The sequence below is a fragment of the Gavia stellata genome, chromosome 2 (assembly GCF_030936135.1).
Source record: "Gavia stellata isolate bGavSte3 chromosome 2, bGavSte3.hap2, whole genome shotgun sequence".
NCBI lineage: Eukaryota > Metazoa > Chordata > Aves > Gaviiformes > Gaviidae > Gavia > Gavia stellata.
In genome coordinates, this window is record NC_082595.1 from 39,810,069 (window position 1) to 39,822,073 (window position 12,005).

General features: G+C 35.1%; 1 protein-coding gene across 3 annotated transcripts in view; it reads left to right on the forward strand.

Moving 5' to 3' along the window:
• Positions 1–12,005, forward strand: part of STXBP5 (syntaxin binding protein 5) — a 109,400-nt gene that overhangs the window by 75,095 nt on the left and 22,300 nt on the right. For all 3 annotated transcript variants that reach the window (XM_059830195.1, XM_059830203.1, XM_059830206.1), the window contains exons 16-19: positions 989–1,167; positions 2,988–3,113; positions 3,578–3,729; positions 9,496–9,561. In XM_059830195.1, coding sequence (XP_059686178.1) covers positions 989–1,167; positions 2,988–3,113; positions 3,578–3,729; positions 9,496–9,561 — 523 coding nt within the window. The remainder of the gene's footprint in view (positions 1–988; positions 1,168–2,987; positions 3,114–3,577; positions 3,730–9,495; positions 9,562–12,005) is intronic.

Genomic DNA, 12,005 nt, shown 5'->3' on the forward strand with positions numbered 1-12,005 from the left:
AGAGTTTGAGAAGTCCTTTGTTAAATCAGACACACACATGCAACTTTACTTATCTGAATGTATGAGCTGAAAGCTAACTTGAAGCCATTTAATTATAAAATGTTGTATGTTCTAAGTAAAGCATTAATTGTAATGTAGTTGTTTTCTTTTTCCTCTCTTATTCTGCCCCCTTCAGATATGGCTCCGTTTAAGGAGATAAGGCGTATTTTTTCCCCTTCTGGTGTTTACTTATGTACAAGTACGTTTCCTTCTGAGGGAATAGTTTTTCTAAATGACTTTTATAAATCAGCCCCTAGCAAACTATTCTTCAGTACTAGGAATGCTTTAAAAAATACTATATAGTTCTTTGTTTCAGTCAGTGAGTTAAGTTCGACTTTGCAGATGATGAGAACAAAAGAGCAGAAAACTTTCTTTACACTGCACTACAGTTAATACTAATATTGTTAGAGATCCAGCAGAAGGAAATCTGAAATCATGATGAACTTACAGTTCTTTAAAATGTATGATCTGGTTCAGTGCAACATCAAACATTGAACTAAGTCCTGTGTACACTGCTACAACAGTATAAAGTGTAGCTGTCTATATGCCTTCAGCTCTTCTTAGTTTTAGCATTCCTGAACTACATAAAACAAGTCATCTTCATAACTGAGAATTTATTATGTGCACAGAATGATAATTAAATGGGTCTTGTATCCTGTGTTTAATTTATCTCCAATATTAAGCCGTAAACTTTTGAATATTGGAAATAGGTTAGATTTTCAAGTTTCAGCAATCTTCAGATATTCAGTAGTAGTTAGCATGACTCTGTATTTCTGAAGACTGCATGTGTGTGTTTTAGGTTGCACCACACTACTGTTATCTTTTAAAAGATGGAAAAGTCCTGCGTGTCACTCTTATAACTAGTATCTTCAGTTGCACTTCATTTATTTCATATCTAGTTTTTTGAAAGGCAGAGTTTACTGATAATTCTTTTTACTTCAATTTACAGATGCTGGAAGTACGTCTGTTATATGAAGTAAATGATGTTGAATCTCCAGATGGTGAGCAGGTGCCACCTTTACCAACTCCAGGCACAGGTTCCAATCCTCAATCCATTGTACCCCAGTCTCATCCGTCTACTAGTAGCAGTTCATCTGATGGACTTCGTGATAATGTCCCATGTTTAAAGTAAGTATATTCTGTTATACTTCTGCTGAGTGTGAAACTTCACAAGAATATGTGATGAGAATATATGTACTTTAGTATTATTATAGAGATGTCATTGTTAGTGAAAATGTTTTATTTCTTAGAGCAACGTTTTCCAAAGATCTGAAAGTTGAGTTCTGTTTTAAAAAATCAATATTGCAATCTTAGTTTCTTTAAACTTCATTAGCTGATTTAAAAAAAAAAAATCTGAAAATTCTTACCTTGTGACTTCTGCCTGCTTTAGGAAACTTTGGCATAGATGTTAGTATAGTTATAGATGCTCATGCTTTAGAGCAAAGATTTTCAATAGCAGCAATATAGTTACTTTGAAATCTTATCGTCCATTGACATGAATAGGCAACTTAATGTTTTGTGGCTCTCCTTAACTTTAGGCCAAGTATGTCTGAATAGACAGTTTTCCAGAGCCTTAAGTTTTTAGAACCAAATCAAAAGCAATGAAAATGCATACAAATACCTGAGAGTTAACTCTTTTAAGGCTTAAAAATACATATATTTTTTTAATAACTCTCCAAGGGAACTACTTTGTATTTTGAGAGCAGGAAACAATTAAATTAATGTCCCATTCTCACGGATCTTCATTTTGCATGATTCCTCGTAGTGCTCGCAGTGTAGATCTTTGATCAATTTTCAGATTTTTTTTAAATTGGTAGTTTTGTCCTTAAGGTTCTTGGTGTGTGAACTTTTACTCATTTGAGAAATGAAAGTTAAGAGAAGAAAATCTTTTTTACTCTTCTACAAGAGTGCAATATGAGGCCTCTGGACTATCACCTTTTCCTTGCATAATGTACATTGAACTTAGTTTTCAGATACAAAATTAAGATAGGTATGTACTTTTTGTTTTCTGAAGTTTTAAGGTCCCACCTTGGATTTTAATTTTTTGAGTGCATCCATCCATAAAATAACTAATTCTGATGGGGTTATTTTCTCTGGGTGGTAGTTTTCATATCGTATCGGTTGTACTGAGTTGCAGAAGTGTCTTTCTAAAGAGAACTGGACAGAGTAGAAAAATTGGAAAATTCTTAATTTTTGTAAAATACTGGCAAACCAAAATATGCAATAATGAGAATGAATGAGTAAAACAAGAGGAATTCAGGAACTGGAGGAGCTTATGTTCTATGTAACTTTTTTCGCCTTAAAAGATGAAAGACCTAATTCTTTCCGCAGGGCACTCATAAGTTAGTTCACCAGCATGCAAACAAAATCTTCCCAGGAGCTTCAGTTGCTCCATTCGCAGGTTCATTCCATACAACTGGTCTGCCATTATAATAATTTACCTTGCTTTCAGGTTTTTTCCTACCGTATCATCAGCTTTTTGTTTTGCATTTGTCTCAATACATTGTGCTTCCGTTTCCCTTTTCAGTATACTTCTTCCACAGGTACCCCTCACCCCCTTCCATTCTCTAAACCAGAGTTCTTTGGGAACTCTGAAAAGAATGGGTAACACCTTCTTTTTTAGACACTGAACGCCTTTATTCAAGTCAATACAGCATGCTAATGCTGTTATGCCTTGCTCTGAAGAGGGGAGAAATGAAGTATTTGTGATCATTGATCAATTAATTTTCAATTAGGTAATGAATCAAAAGGGCCCTTAAAGAACTGAATGGCCAGTTCCAGTGTGGGTTTTTTCTGGTTGCTTTTATGTGTTTGTGTTGATTTTTTTGCAATTTTCCAGCTTTCTGAAGTACAGTGTGGTGTAGAATTTAACGAATTCTGAGCCCATAAGGAAAAAATTGAGACTGTGGAGAGTCATAAAAAGATACCCTGTTTTGTTTACTTTGCAGGGTTAAAAATTCTCCTCTCAAGCAGTCTCCAGGCTACCAAATTGAGCTAGTTATCCAGCTAGTGTGGGTGAGTGGAGAACCTCCTCAACAGATAACCAGCTTAGCAGTCAACTCGGCATACGGCCTGTAAGTATATTATACACGGGTTTTTCATTATTCTGTTAAAGTGGTTTAAAATTGTCTATTAAAAATTAAGTCTATGTGTGTTCACATGAGCTGCACAGTAACACGAGAGGCAGTCTTCTGTGCTTAAAAGATAATTGCTTTTGGGTCATGGCAGATCTTGATGACGCTAACACCAGAAACAAATCAGCATCACTCTTCCTCACCTGGTACTGTGCAGTCAAGAGTGTCATTTAAGGCTCTGTTAGATAGGTTGGCAAGTACAATGACTGTGATCTGTTCTACTTAGTATCACATGTTTTTACAGAAGAGTTAAACAATACTGCATTCTAAAATAGTAATTTATAAATATGTGTAATTTAGGGTAATTAATAAAAATTAGGAAGTCTTAAAATGCTGAACAGTTTATATATAAAAGTTTACCAGTATTTGATTAGCACTGTCATTCCTTCCACTTCTTTTTCCAGAGTAGTTTTTGGAAACTGTAATGGTATTGCTATGGTTGATTACCTCCAGAAGACAGTGCTCTTGAATCTAGGCACTATTGAACTGTATGGCTCCAATGATCCTTATCGCAGGGAGCCACGATCTCCCCGAAAAACTCGGCAACCGTCTGGAGGTGAGTAACCCAAAACTTGTTTTAACCAACTGTGCCTTTCTTAGCTTATCTGAGCTATTAGTCTATATTCTTTGAATACAAGCATACTTTTCTCCATTGTGGTTTCATCCTTTCTTCTTGATCTGTCCCTAATGTCACTATTGCAGGTTTGTTACTTGATGTTTCGGTCAAAACTATTGCTTTGTGGAATCTACTGATGCTTGATATCATTGCTTATTTTTCAGCATAATGTATGTTTTAAGAAAAATCAGATGGGAAAACATATCTGTGTGAATAGATATAAGTATAAATGTACAATGGATTTACGCAGTTTATAAGATTTTAACTTAATAACACAACATAAAGTAGTAATAGTATTCTGGTATTTCTGATAAACCCAGTGCCCATATCACATGCTTGTATAAACCCATTAATATTTGCAGATAGCCAGTGTACCTGCTGGGTGGGATCTTTAGGCTTCCTATTTTAAACTTTGACTAGAAATGTCCCTGAAAGGTAAAGGGTGTTATGTTGTGTATGCTGTTATGTTATACTTGAGAGGAAGCCTTTGATTTAAATGAACACATAAACTTCCAAACACAAATTGGTTAAATAAATCTATTTTGAAAAAAGGACTTTGATTTAAAAATATACTGAAAAGGGTGTTCCTTTGCAGCTGAGGAGGAAAGTGACTTTTCAGTCAAAATGCCAAAAGGAAAATTTAGTATTTTTAAATTATTCTTTCCTCTTTGTTATGTAGTGGATACTTTAAGTTAATTTGGAAAATGGCTGAAGACGGAATGATAAACAATGTCACTGCTGCCCCAAATGATTATTTTTCGATAGGAAATAAATTGTTCAAAAATCTTCTTCATGCTCTAGTGTTGGTTGCTTTATTTTTAAGAGATCCAGAATAAAGTCCAGGTAAATTCTTTAGGTAACATTTTATTCAAATGGAAATGGATGCTCTAAGATGTACTTTAATAAATCATTGGTTTGAGAAAGATCCAGTTAGCACCAGTCAGCTTATTTCAACTGAGGAAACTGGTCTAAAAATCATTAACATAGAGCAGAACATACACACTTGGTATCCTGTCAGATAAAATATTTTCTTCTAATAAATAAAAACTTTATTAAAAAAACCCTACATTTTAAGAGAGAAAGAAAACTTTACTGGTTGACTGTGTTAATTCCTCTTGGGAGTAAAGTGCTTAAATTCTTCTTAATGCATTTAGATTATAAACTGCCTTTTGAACATTACTTGCTTTGTTTTCTTGGCTTTTGTTGTTTTAATGTATTGGATCTGCATAACTGAGTTACAACTGTGTCTAAGATGTTCATGAATTAAGTTCTTTTTGCTCATGAATATAACTTACATGAAATCATATATTTTTTCATCTTACATTTTAATACTAATGATCTGCATGGCAAAAGCATTTTATAAACCTGGTTATACAAATTATTCTGCTGGCTTTTCTTTCTCAAATGTACTGTTAGTGTCTCCGTCTTTCCTTTTCTCATTGCTTCATAAAGGTATGCTGAGTGTGGCTTCTTGCATGTGCGGCCTTTCTAACTTATATTCAGAGTCTGTGAAAAAGCTTCGCACCTCTTATATAAGTAAGTCATCTCATGGCAGTAAGATATTTTTGAACATCTGAATTTGATTTTTTGACTTGTTCACTCACCATAAATAGGTTTTTTTAGTCCCTTTTAAGTAATTGTTTTACTTTTAGAAACTGATTTTAATCCATCGTGCATCTATTGTATTTCTTGTTTGTGGCATCTTTAAAAGAAACTTGCAGGAAAAAAAGTAATCATAAAAGTCTCCGCATTTTGTGGTTTTAAATATCAAAATTGAAAGGATTTCCTGTCTCAGATGTTACTGTTTTCTACAGACCTGAGATCTTACTCACCAAACTTAGTGTTGTTTTGAGATCTGAAGCTAGAGGCTTCTCTTGCTTGGTCCCTTTTCTGGCAGAAAAAGCTTCAGAACTCCAGTGTTAGATTATTATTAATAATAATAATTAACATTGTAGAAGGCAGTGATTTGTCTCTTACAAATGAAGATTTACTTCTACAAAGATGTTGTTCATAGAAATTGAGTGGAGGTGTTTGTGTATTGCACAGCCCTGTGAGGTTTCCAAGCAGTTTTGAAGTTCAGGTACTTATGCAAGGGAGGTAGCCCATCAGAACCATAATTTACTTGAGGCCTTCTCTGACTTATTCCATCATTCACAGCATCCAAGAATTTGGAGAACATAAAGCTCATTTTTAAAAGCATAACACTGTTCCTTTCCCTAGGATGCCAGTTTTCTTCACTCCTTGGGCAGAGGTAGGTAATCTCACCCCATTTTTTTAATGGAGGCGAGTAGAATAAAATTAAGCTAAGAGAAGAATGACATGGAGTTAAAAAAAAAATACTTGAGATTGTGGTTCAATTCTGTTAGTTCTGCTATTTTTTTTCCCCCAACGAGAAAAAAAATACATTTCAGAGAGGGTAGGCTCAATAGCCAAATACTGCTTTCTGTATAGTCTTCCATCCTCTGCTGCTAATGGAAAAAGGGAGTTAGGCATGAAAGAAATGCTTCCACCTTATGATACAGAACTGAAAACCACGATCTGCCACTGATTTATTATTGTGAAGGGGAACAAAAGATGATCAGAAGTCCCAAAACTGGTTTCTGAAGCCGATTGTAAAGCTGAATTTACCTGGACTATTTAATTTAGAAATAGGTTAAAACAGGTGCCTAGAACTCTTTTGGGGTTCCTTGTTCTAGTTGTTTTCCCTGTCCCCTTTCTCCTTGAACTGGATCTAGGCATGAACTGTATTTGAATTTTTAACTTAAATGTCAACTAAACCAGACCAACATCAGCTGTGACTAAGCCAAGTCCAGAACTGAGTCAGAAAGTTTGATTGTTGGGTTTGGAGATTTTTTTACTCTTTTTCAGGTTAATTGTTTTTATATTTTTTAGATCTTCATATAGTTCTAGTTATAATTTTTAATTAGGCTGGTTTCCAGTCACGTTGTAGTTTCCTCAGAGATATATCTGCCTAAAGCTTTTGTGGAAAACTGTCAAATGTTTCACAAAACTTACTGTATACATTAGTTAATTTGGGCTGTAATTCTAGGGAGTTTTTAATGCAGTATTGTAATTTTTATGTCTTTGATTATTTTTATTAATTTTGGGGGTTTTCAAATTTCTTGCTACTAGAGTTCAGAGAGATAAGCTAAAAGCTTATTAGAAGGTCACTTTTCCATATGTTTGTGTTCTAGCAGGTTGTAGTTTTTGTAGTTCTGAAATGGAAGCTAATGGACCAATTTGCTTTTGTAATCCATAGCAATTTGCATATATGCTGTAAGCCTGAAACCAGAGAACTTTTCCAGGAGAGCTGACTTGCTGCCAGTGCACACAGTACTTCTATCAGGGTACCTGGGGTTCTTAAATGAACAACAATAATGATTGCTACACCAGTTTCTTCTCATTGGTCATGGACAGACCCTCATAGTTCACAAACTTAACTAAGATCATTCTTGTTTTTCTCTGCTTAGTTTAATTACCAATAAAGTCATAGGTAAAATTACTTTTTATGTATTCCTGTCCCTTCTTCTCTTGCTTAAATAATAGCAGTGATGGCTATGCTTAGATTTCCAAGGTTTCTGTGCCATAATGATTGTCATAATGCACACTTACTCCTTAGTGGGATAAATCTTACCTAATGCATAAAATTAGTGCATAGGTTTACGATGAGAGAATGTTTTTGAGGTTTTCTGTTGGTTCAGTTGATCAGAGTTATTCATTAAGATGTATATTAATCAAATTGTAGCCTCAAGACTTCTTAGAAATCAAGTGTGCAGGTGTGGGACTTCGTTCTTGGCAAAAGACTATTCCTGTCAATGCAGGAGTTTTCATAGGAAAACTAGTGTGAGAAGTTAAAATCTTCCTAGGAAGAAAAAGAATTAAAATATTTACAGGAAAGGGGAAATTAAGTTCCTGAACTGCGTGTTTGGATTTGTTCAGTCTGGCTACTGAAAGAGGATGATCTAGAAACACAACTAATTCTAAAAGCACAGTACAGGTTTGTCCTCCCAGCACTGCTACTATCTAAAACTTGTATTGCTTGTTGGGAGAGCAGCACCTGGATTTTTGGAAAATCTTTTTATACAACCCCATCTAGTACAAAATGTTTAGACCCCCATGCATGTTTAAAACTCTGGTGCTTTCAGATGTCAAATCACACTTTGTTAGAGAATATGTACCATGATTATCCCATAGTGCTCATTTTGATTTACTGACAGATAAATTGGTTTTTTTCTTCTGTGTAGTGGAAAGGTATAGCTTCCACCTGCAATTTCACCATACATTTTAGAATTGAAATCAGTTCCTGCACTGTTGTGAAGTGTAGGCTTAACCAAGCCTGAAGGTCATTTGACAATTTCGCATCAATACTAGTCAGAGTTTTGAGGTTCAAGCTGTACATGCTCTTAGTAATCTTAAAAAAGACTGTTTTGCATAAATGAAACTGTGTGAATACAACATACATATTTCAGAAGAACCTTTTTTCCTTTAAATTATTAACTTCTGGTTTCGTATTTGGAAATTTTTAAAGCTTTGCTAGAGTAGTGCTGTTTCCATATTTTTTTGTTGTCTGTTAACAGATATGTACAGATACACTAGTGCATAGGTAGTATACAGCTGTATAGACATGCGTTGCATGTGTAAGCCCTTGTTGCCTTAGCCATTACCATTACACCTCTCAAGCTTTTTCACTATTTGAAATACTTGTGTGGATGCAAAAACCTTTCATTTTAACAAATATTTCTTAACTGTTACTGTTAAGTATTACATGCTTGGTTGCATTAGTATCACATCATGAAATTTTTCTGAAGGAAAACTTTATATAATAAACCTAAAGATGCATTACTAGCATTAAAATACCAACAAAATTCACTTTTCTTAGTCGTGGGCAGTCTTGACAGCAATTTCTTGTCAAAAAGGAAAATAGAAAAAATTCCTTGTATACATTTAGCTAGTGCTATGGAATAATATTCAGAACCCTTATGAGGCAACTTCCATCTTTAGCATCTGATGGTGGACTCCTAGGCTTTATTTTCTTCACTGGAATGGAAGGAATGAGCTTTTAGATATTAACGTCTTGCAGTTAGTCAAATGATCAGATTTGACAATGTAAGAATTTAGTGGAATTACTCCATACAAGAAAGAACACTTTCGTAAACACCCTAGAACATAAATTCAGTAAGTGACATCAAGAAGGAGTTGTTCTGGAAAATGAATTTGGCAATGCAACAGCAAATACAAAGCATATTACTGTAACAGTGGGAAAAGAATGTGAAAAAAGGCACATCATACTGCACACGTGGTTGTAATCTTCAAGATCCTCTTTCATCTGACTTTCTTTTGCAATTACTTTTTTAATATAACTCTAGGATTTTTTCAAAACAAATTAAATTTGTACTTAATATCTATCTATAGTATGTAAATAATTAACTGTTCTGATAAGTCTGTCTTGTTCAAAATATGGTGGTTTTCACTGAAATTTAATGAGGAAGTGTATTTTCTAAAAAAAAAAAAACTTTAGTAGGAGGAAGTAAGTGACTCTGCAGTCACTGTGGGTAATGTCCAAATTAAAAAAAAAAAAATAATATGTAAGAAAAATTCCATCACAGCTGGCTGGTTTGTAGCTAATAAGAAATGAAGTTCCTAACTGCAATGGAAGAAAGGATAAAATGGCAGCTGTATTTATTATACACTGGTTTTGTGTTCCAGCAGGTCTTTGTGATATTAATGAAGGTACAATGGTGCCAGAAGACCGCTGCAAATCACCCACTTCAGGTAATCAAACTTTCTCTGATCTTCAGCTTCTTGTTGCCCAGAAGATGGCATGTTTTAAGTCAACATTTACTAGTTAAGTAACTATATAAAACCTGTTGTCTTCTCACAAGCTGTTTGAGCTGTCATAAATTTTGCTGTGTTGCTGCTTTTAAGCCTGATTTTAAGAGATACAATAGGAATATCTCATAAAGATGAGAGAAGAGATAAAATCTGAAATATTTGTGCTTCAGGGAACATACTACACAATGGAATTTTGAAACATTGATAAGAGATGAACAAATTCCTGTAACAGTTCATGGGATAGTGTTTCAGAGTCCTCAAAAGTGGTAAAGATTATTTCTGTAAAAAGAGCTAGTTTACTTCTGCTTCCTCATAAATGGTAAATTGATATTTTTCTTTGGAATCAGAGGTCTTCAGAAACTGGCATCCTTACAAAATAGGAGTTCCCTACTTAACACTTCCCCCTCCTTTTTTTTTAGTTGCCACTACTGTACATGAATATCTTAAATGAAAGCTTCAGCAATATGTAATACTATTTAGTATTTTGTTTAATATTGGCTAGTTGAGGCTCTAACCATGTAAATACTTCATAGTGCATGTCAATATATAGTATTTGAGATGAGTATTTCATGTAGTAGCTAAAATTGTCGCTTATTTCACTATTACTCTGAGAAAACTTTTAAAGTAATATGTCACTTTATCTGTTTCATTCAAAGCTGTACTCAAAGTTAAAGGACCACATTGCAGGTTTACTCAGTACCTAAAGCAGTATGTGCCTTCTTTGCAATGTAGTGCAAAATGGTAATTGATACAGGAATCTAAAGATTCCTTTTCTATTGTAGCTTGTTCCTTCCAAAGCTAAGTTGAAAGCGTAACAAAATAATATCCTCTTTGTAGCTCTAGTAGCAATTTTAAAATAAATTTTAATTCCTGATTTGACAAGTGCTGTCTTTTGATGTTAATTTTAAACTGTGCAAAACTTACCTAGGTCAGTTAATGTGATTTTCTGTTTTGCTAACCCTTTCTTAGAGTAAATTGGATTTATTTATAATTAAAGCAAAATTTGGCTGGAAATTTTGATTTTTAAGTCTTAACTGAAGATGTGATTTCATGACAAACCTGTGCAATGCTAAGTATTGGCATGCTGAAGTTGACAACTTCAGCATTATTTTTAATGCAAGCATTTTTTGTGGTGTTTAGAATAAAGTACATGTTTCCTATTTCATTTTTAAATATCAAGACCAATGTCTGTAAACAACTTGCTGTGCAGTGCTGCAGTTGCAGTAAATCACTTTCTCTGTCAAGATTGAAGAGAATTATCGTTCTTACTAAGGTATTTGAATTTTACTCACTTAAAGTCCAGAATAAGTGTAGTTTCTGATAGACTGACATAAAATATGTATAATGAACAGCTAATGAGTTGTAAGCCTTAATCTGTATCCTTTTTCCCCCTTGCTCCAGCATCACTCAAATGTCAGCCCAAACCACTTCCAACTGGTACTGCTAAATCTTAAAGCACTATTTAATTTGAATTAGAGGGTTTCTTTCATAATTTGGAGTTGAAGTAGAGTAAAACTCAATTCACCATTTCCACTAACAGTCCAATGAAAGCAAGCCCAAAGATGAAAATCAAGGTCTATATGGAAAAATTCTAAATTTAACAGTTTACCTCCCCTCCCTCTCTGTTTACCTTCCTCCTGTTTGAGTTGTGTTAGCTGAAGTAGGTTAAAAATTAATGCAGTTTGGATATTTCTTTAAGAGGATCAAAAAAGGAGGCAACTTAGAATAGATGGATTCAAATGTCCCGAAAGGAAACAGAATTAGAATCATAGAATTGTTTAGGTTGGAAAAGACCTTTAAGATCAAGTCAGACTGTAAACCTAACCCTGCTGAGTCCACCACTAAACCATGTCCCCAGGCGCCTCATCCACACGTCTTCTAAATACCTCCAGGGATGGTGACTCCACCATCTCCATGGGCAGCCTGTTCCAGTGTCTGACAACCCTTTCAGTGAAGAAGTTTTTCCTAATATCCAGTCTAAACCTCCCCTTGTGCAACTTGAGGCCATTTCCTCTTGTCCTATCGCTTGTCACCTGGGAGAAGAGACCAACACCCTCCTCTCTGCAACCTCCTTTCTGGTAGTTGTAGAGAGCAATAAGGTCTCCCCTCAGCCTCCTCTTCTCCAGGCTGAACAACCTCAGCTCTCTCAACTGCTCCTCATAAGACTTGTGCTCCAGACCCCTCACCAGCTTCGTCACCCTTCTCTGGACACGCTCCAGCACCTCAATGTCCTTCTTGTAGTGAGGGGCCCAAAGCTGAACACAGGATTCGAGGTGCGGCCTCACCAGTGCCGAGTACAGGATGACAATCACTTCCCTAGTCCTGCTGGCCACAGTGTTTCTGATACAGGCCAGGATGCTGTTGGCCTTCTTGGCCACCTGGGC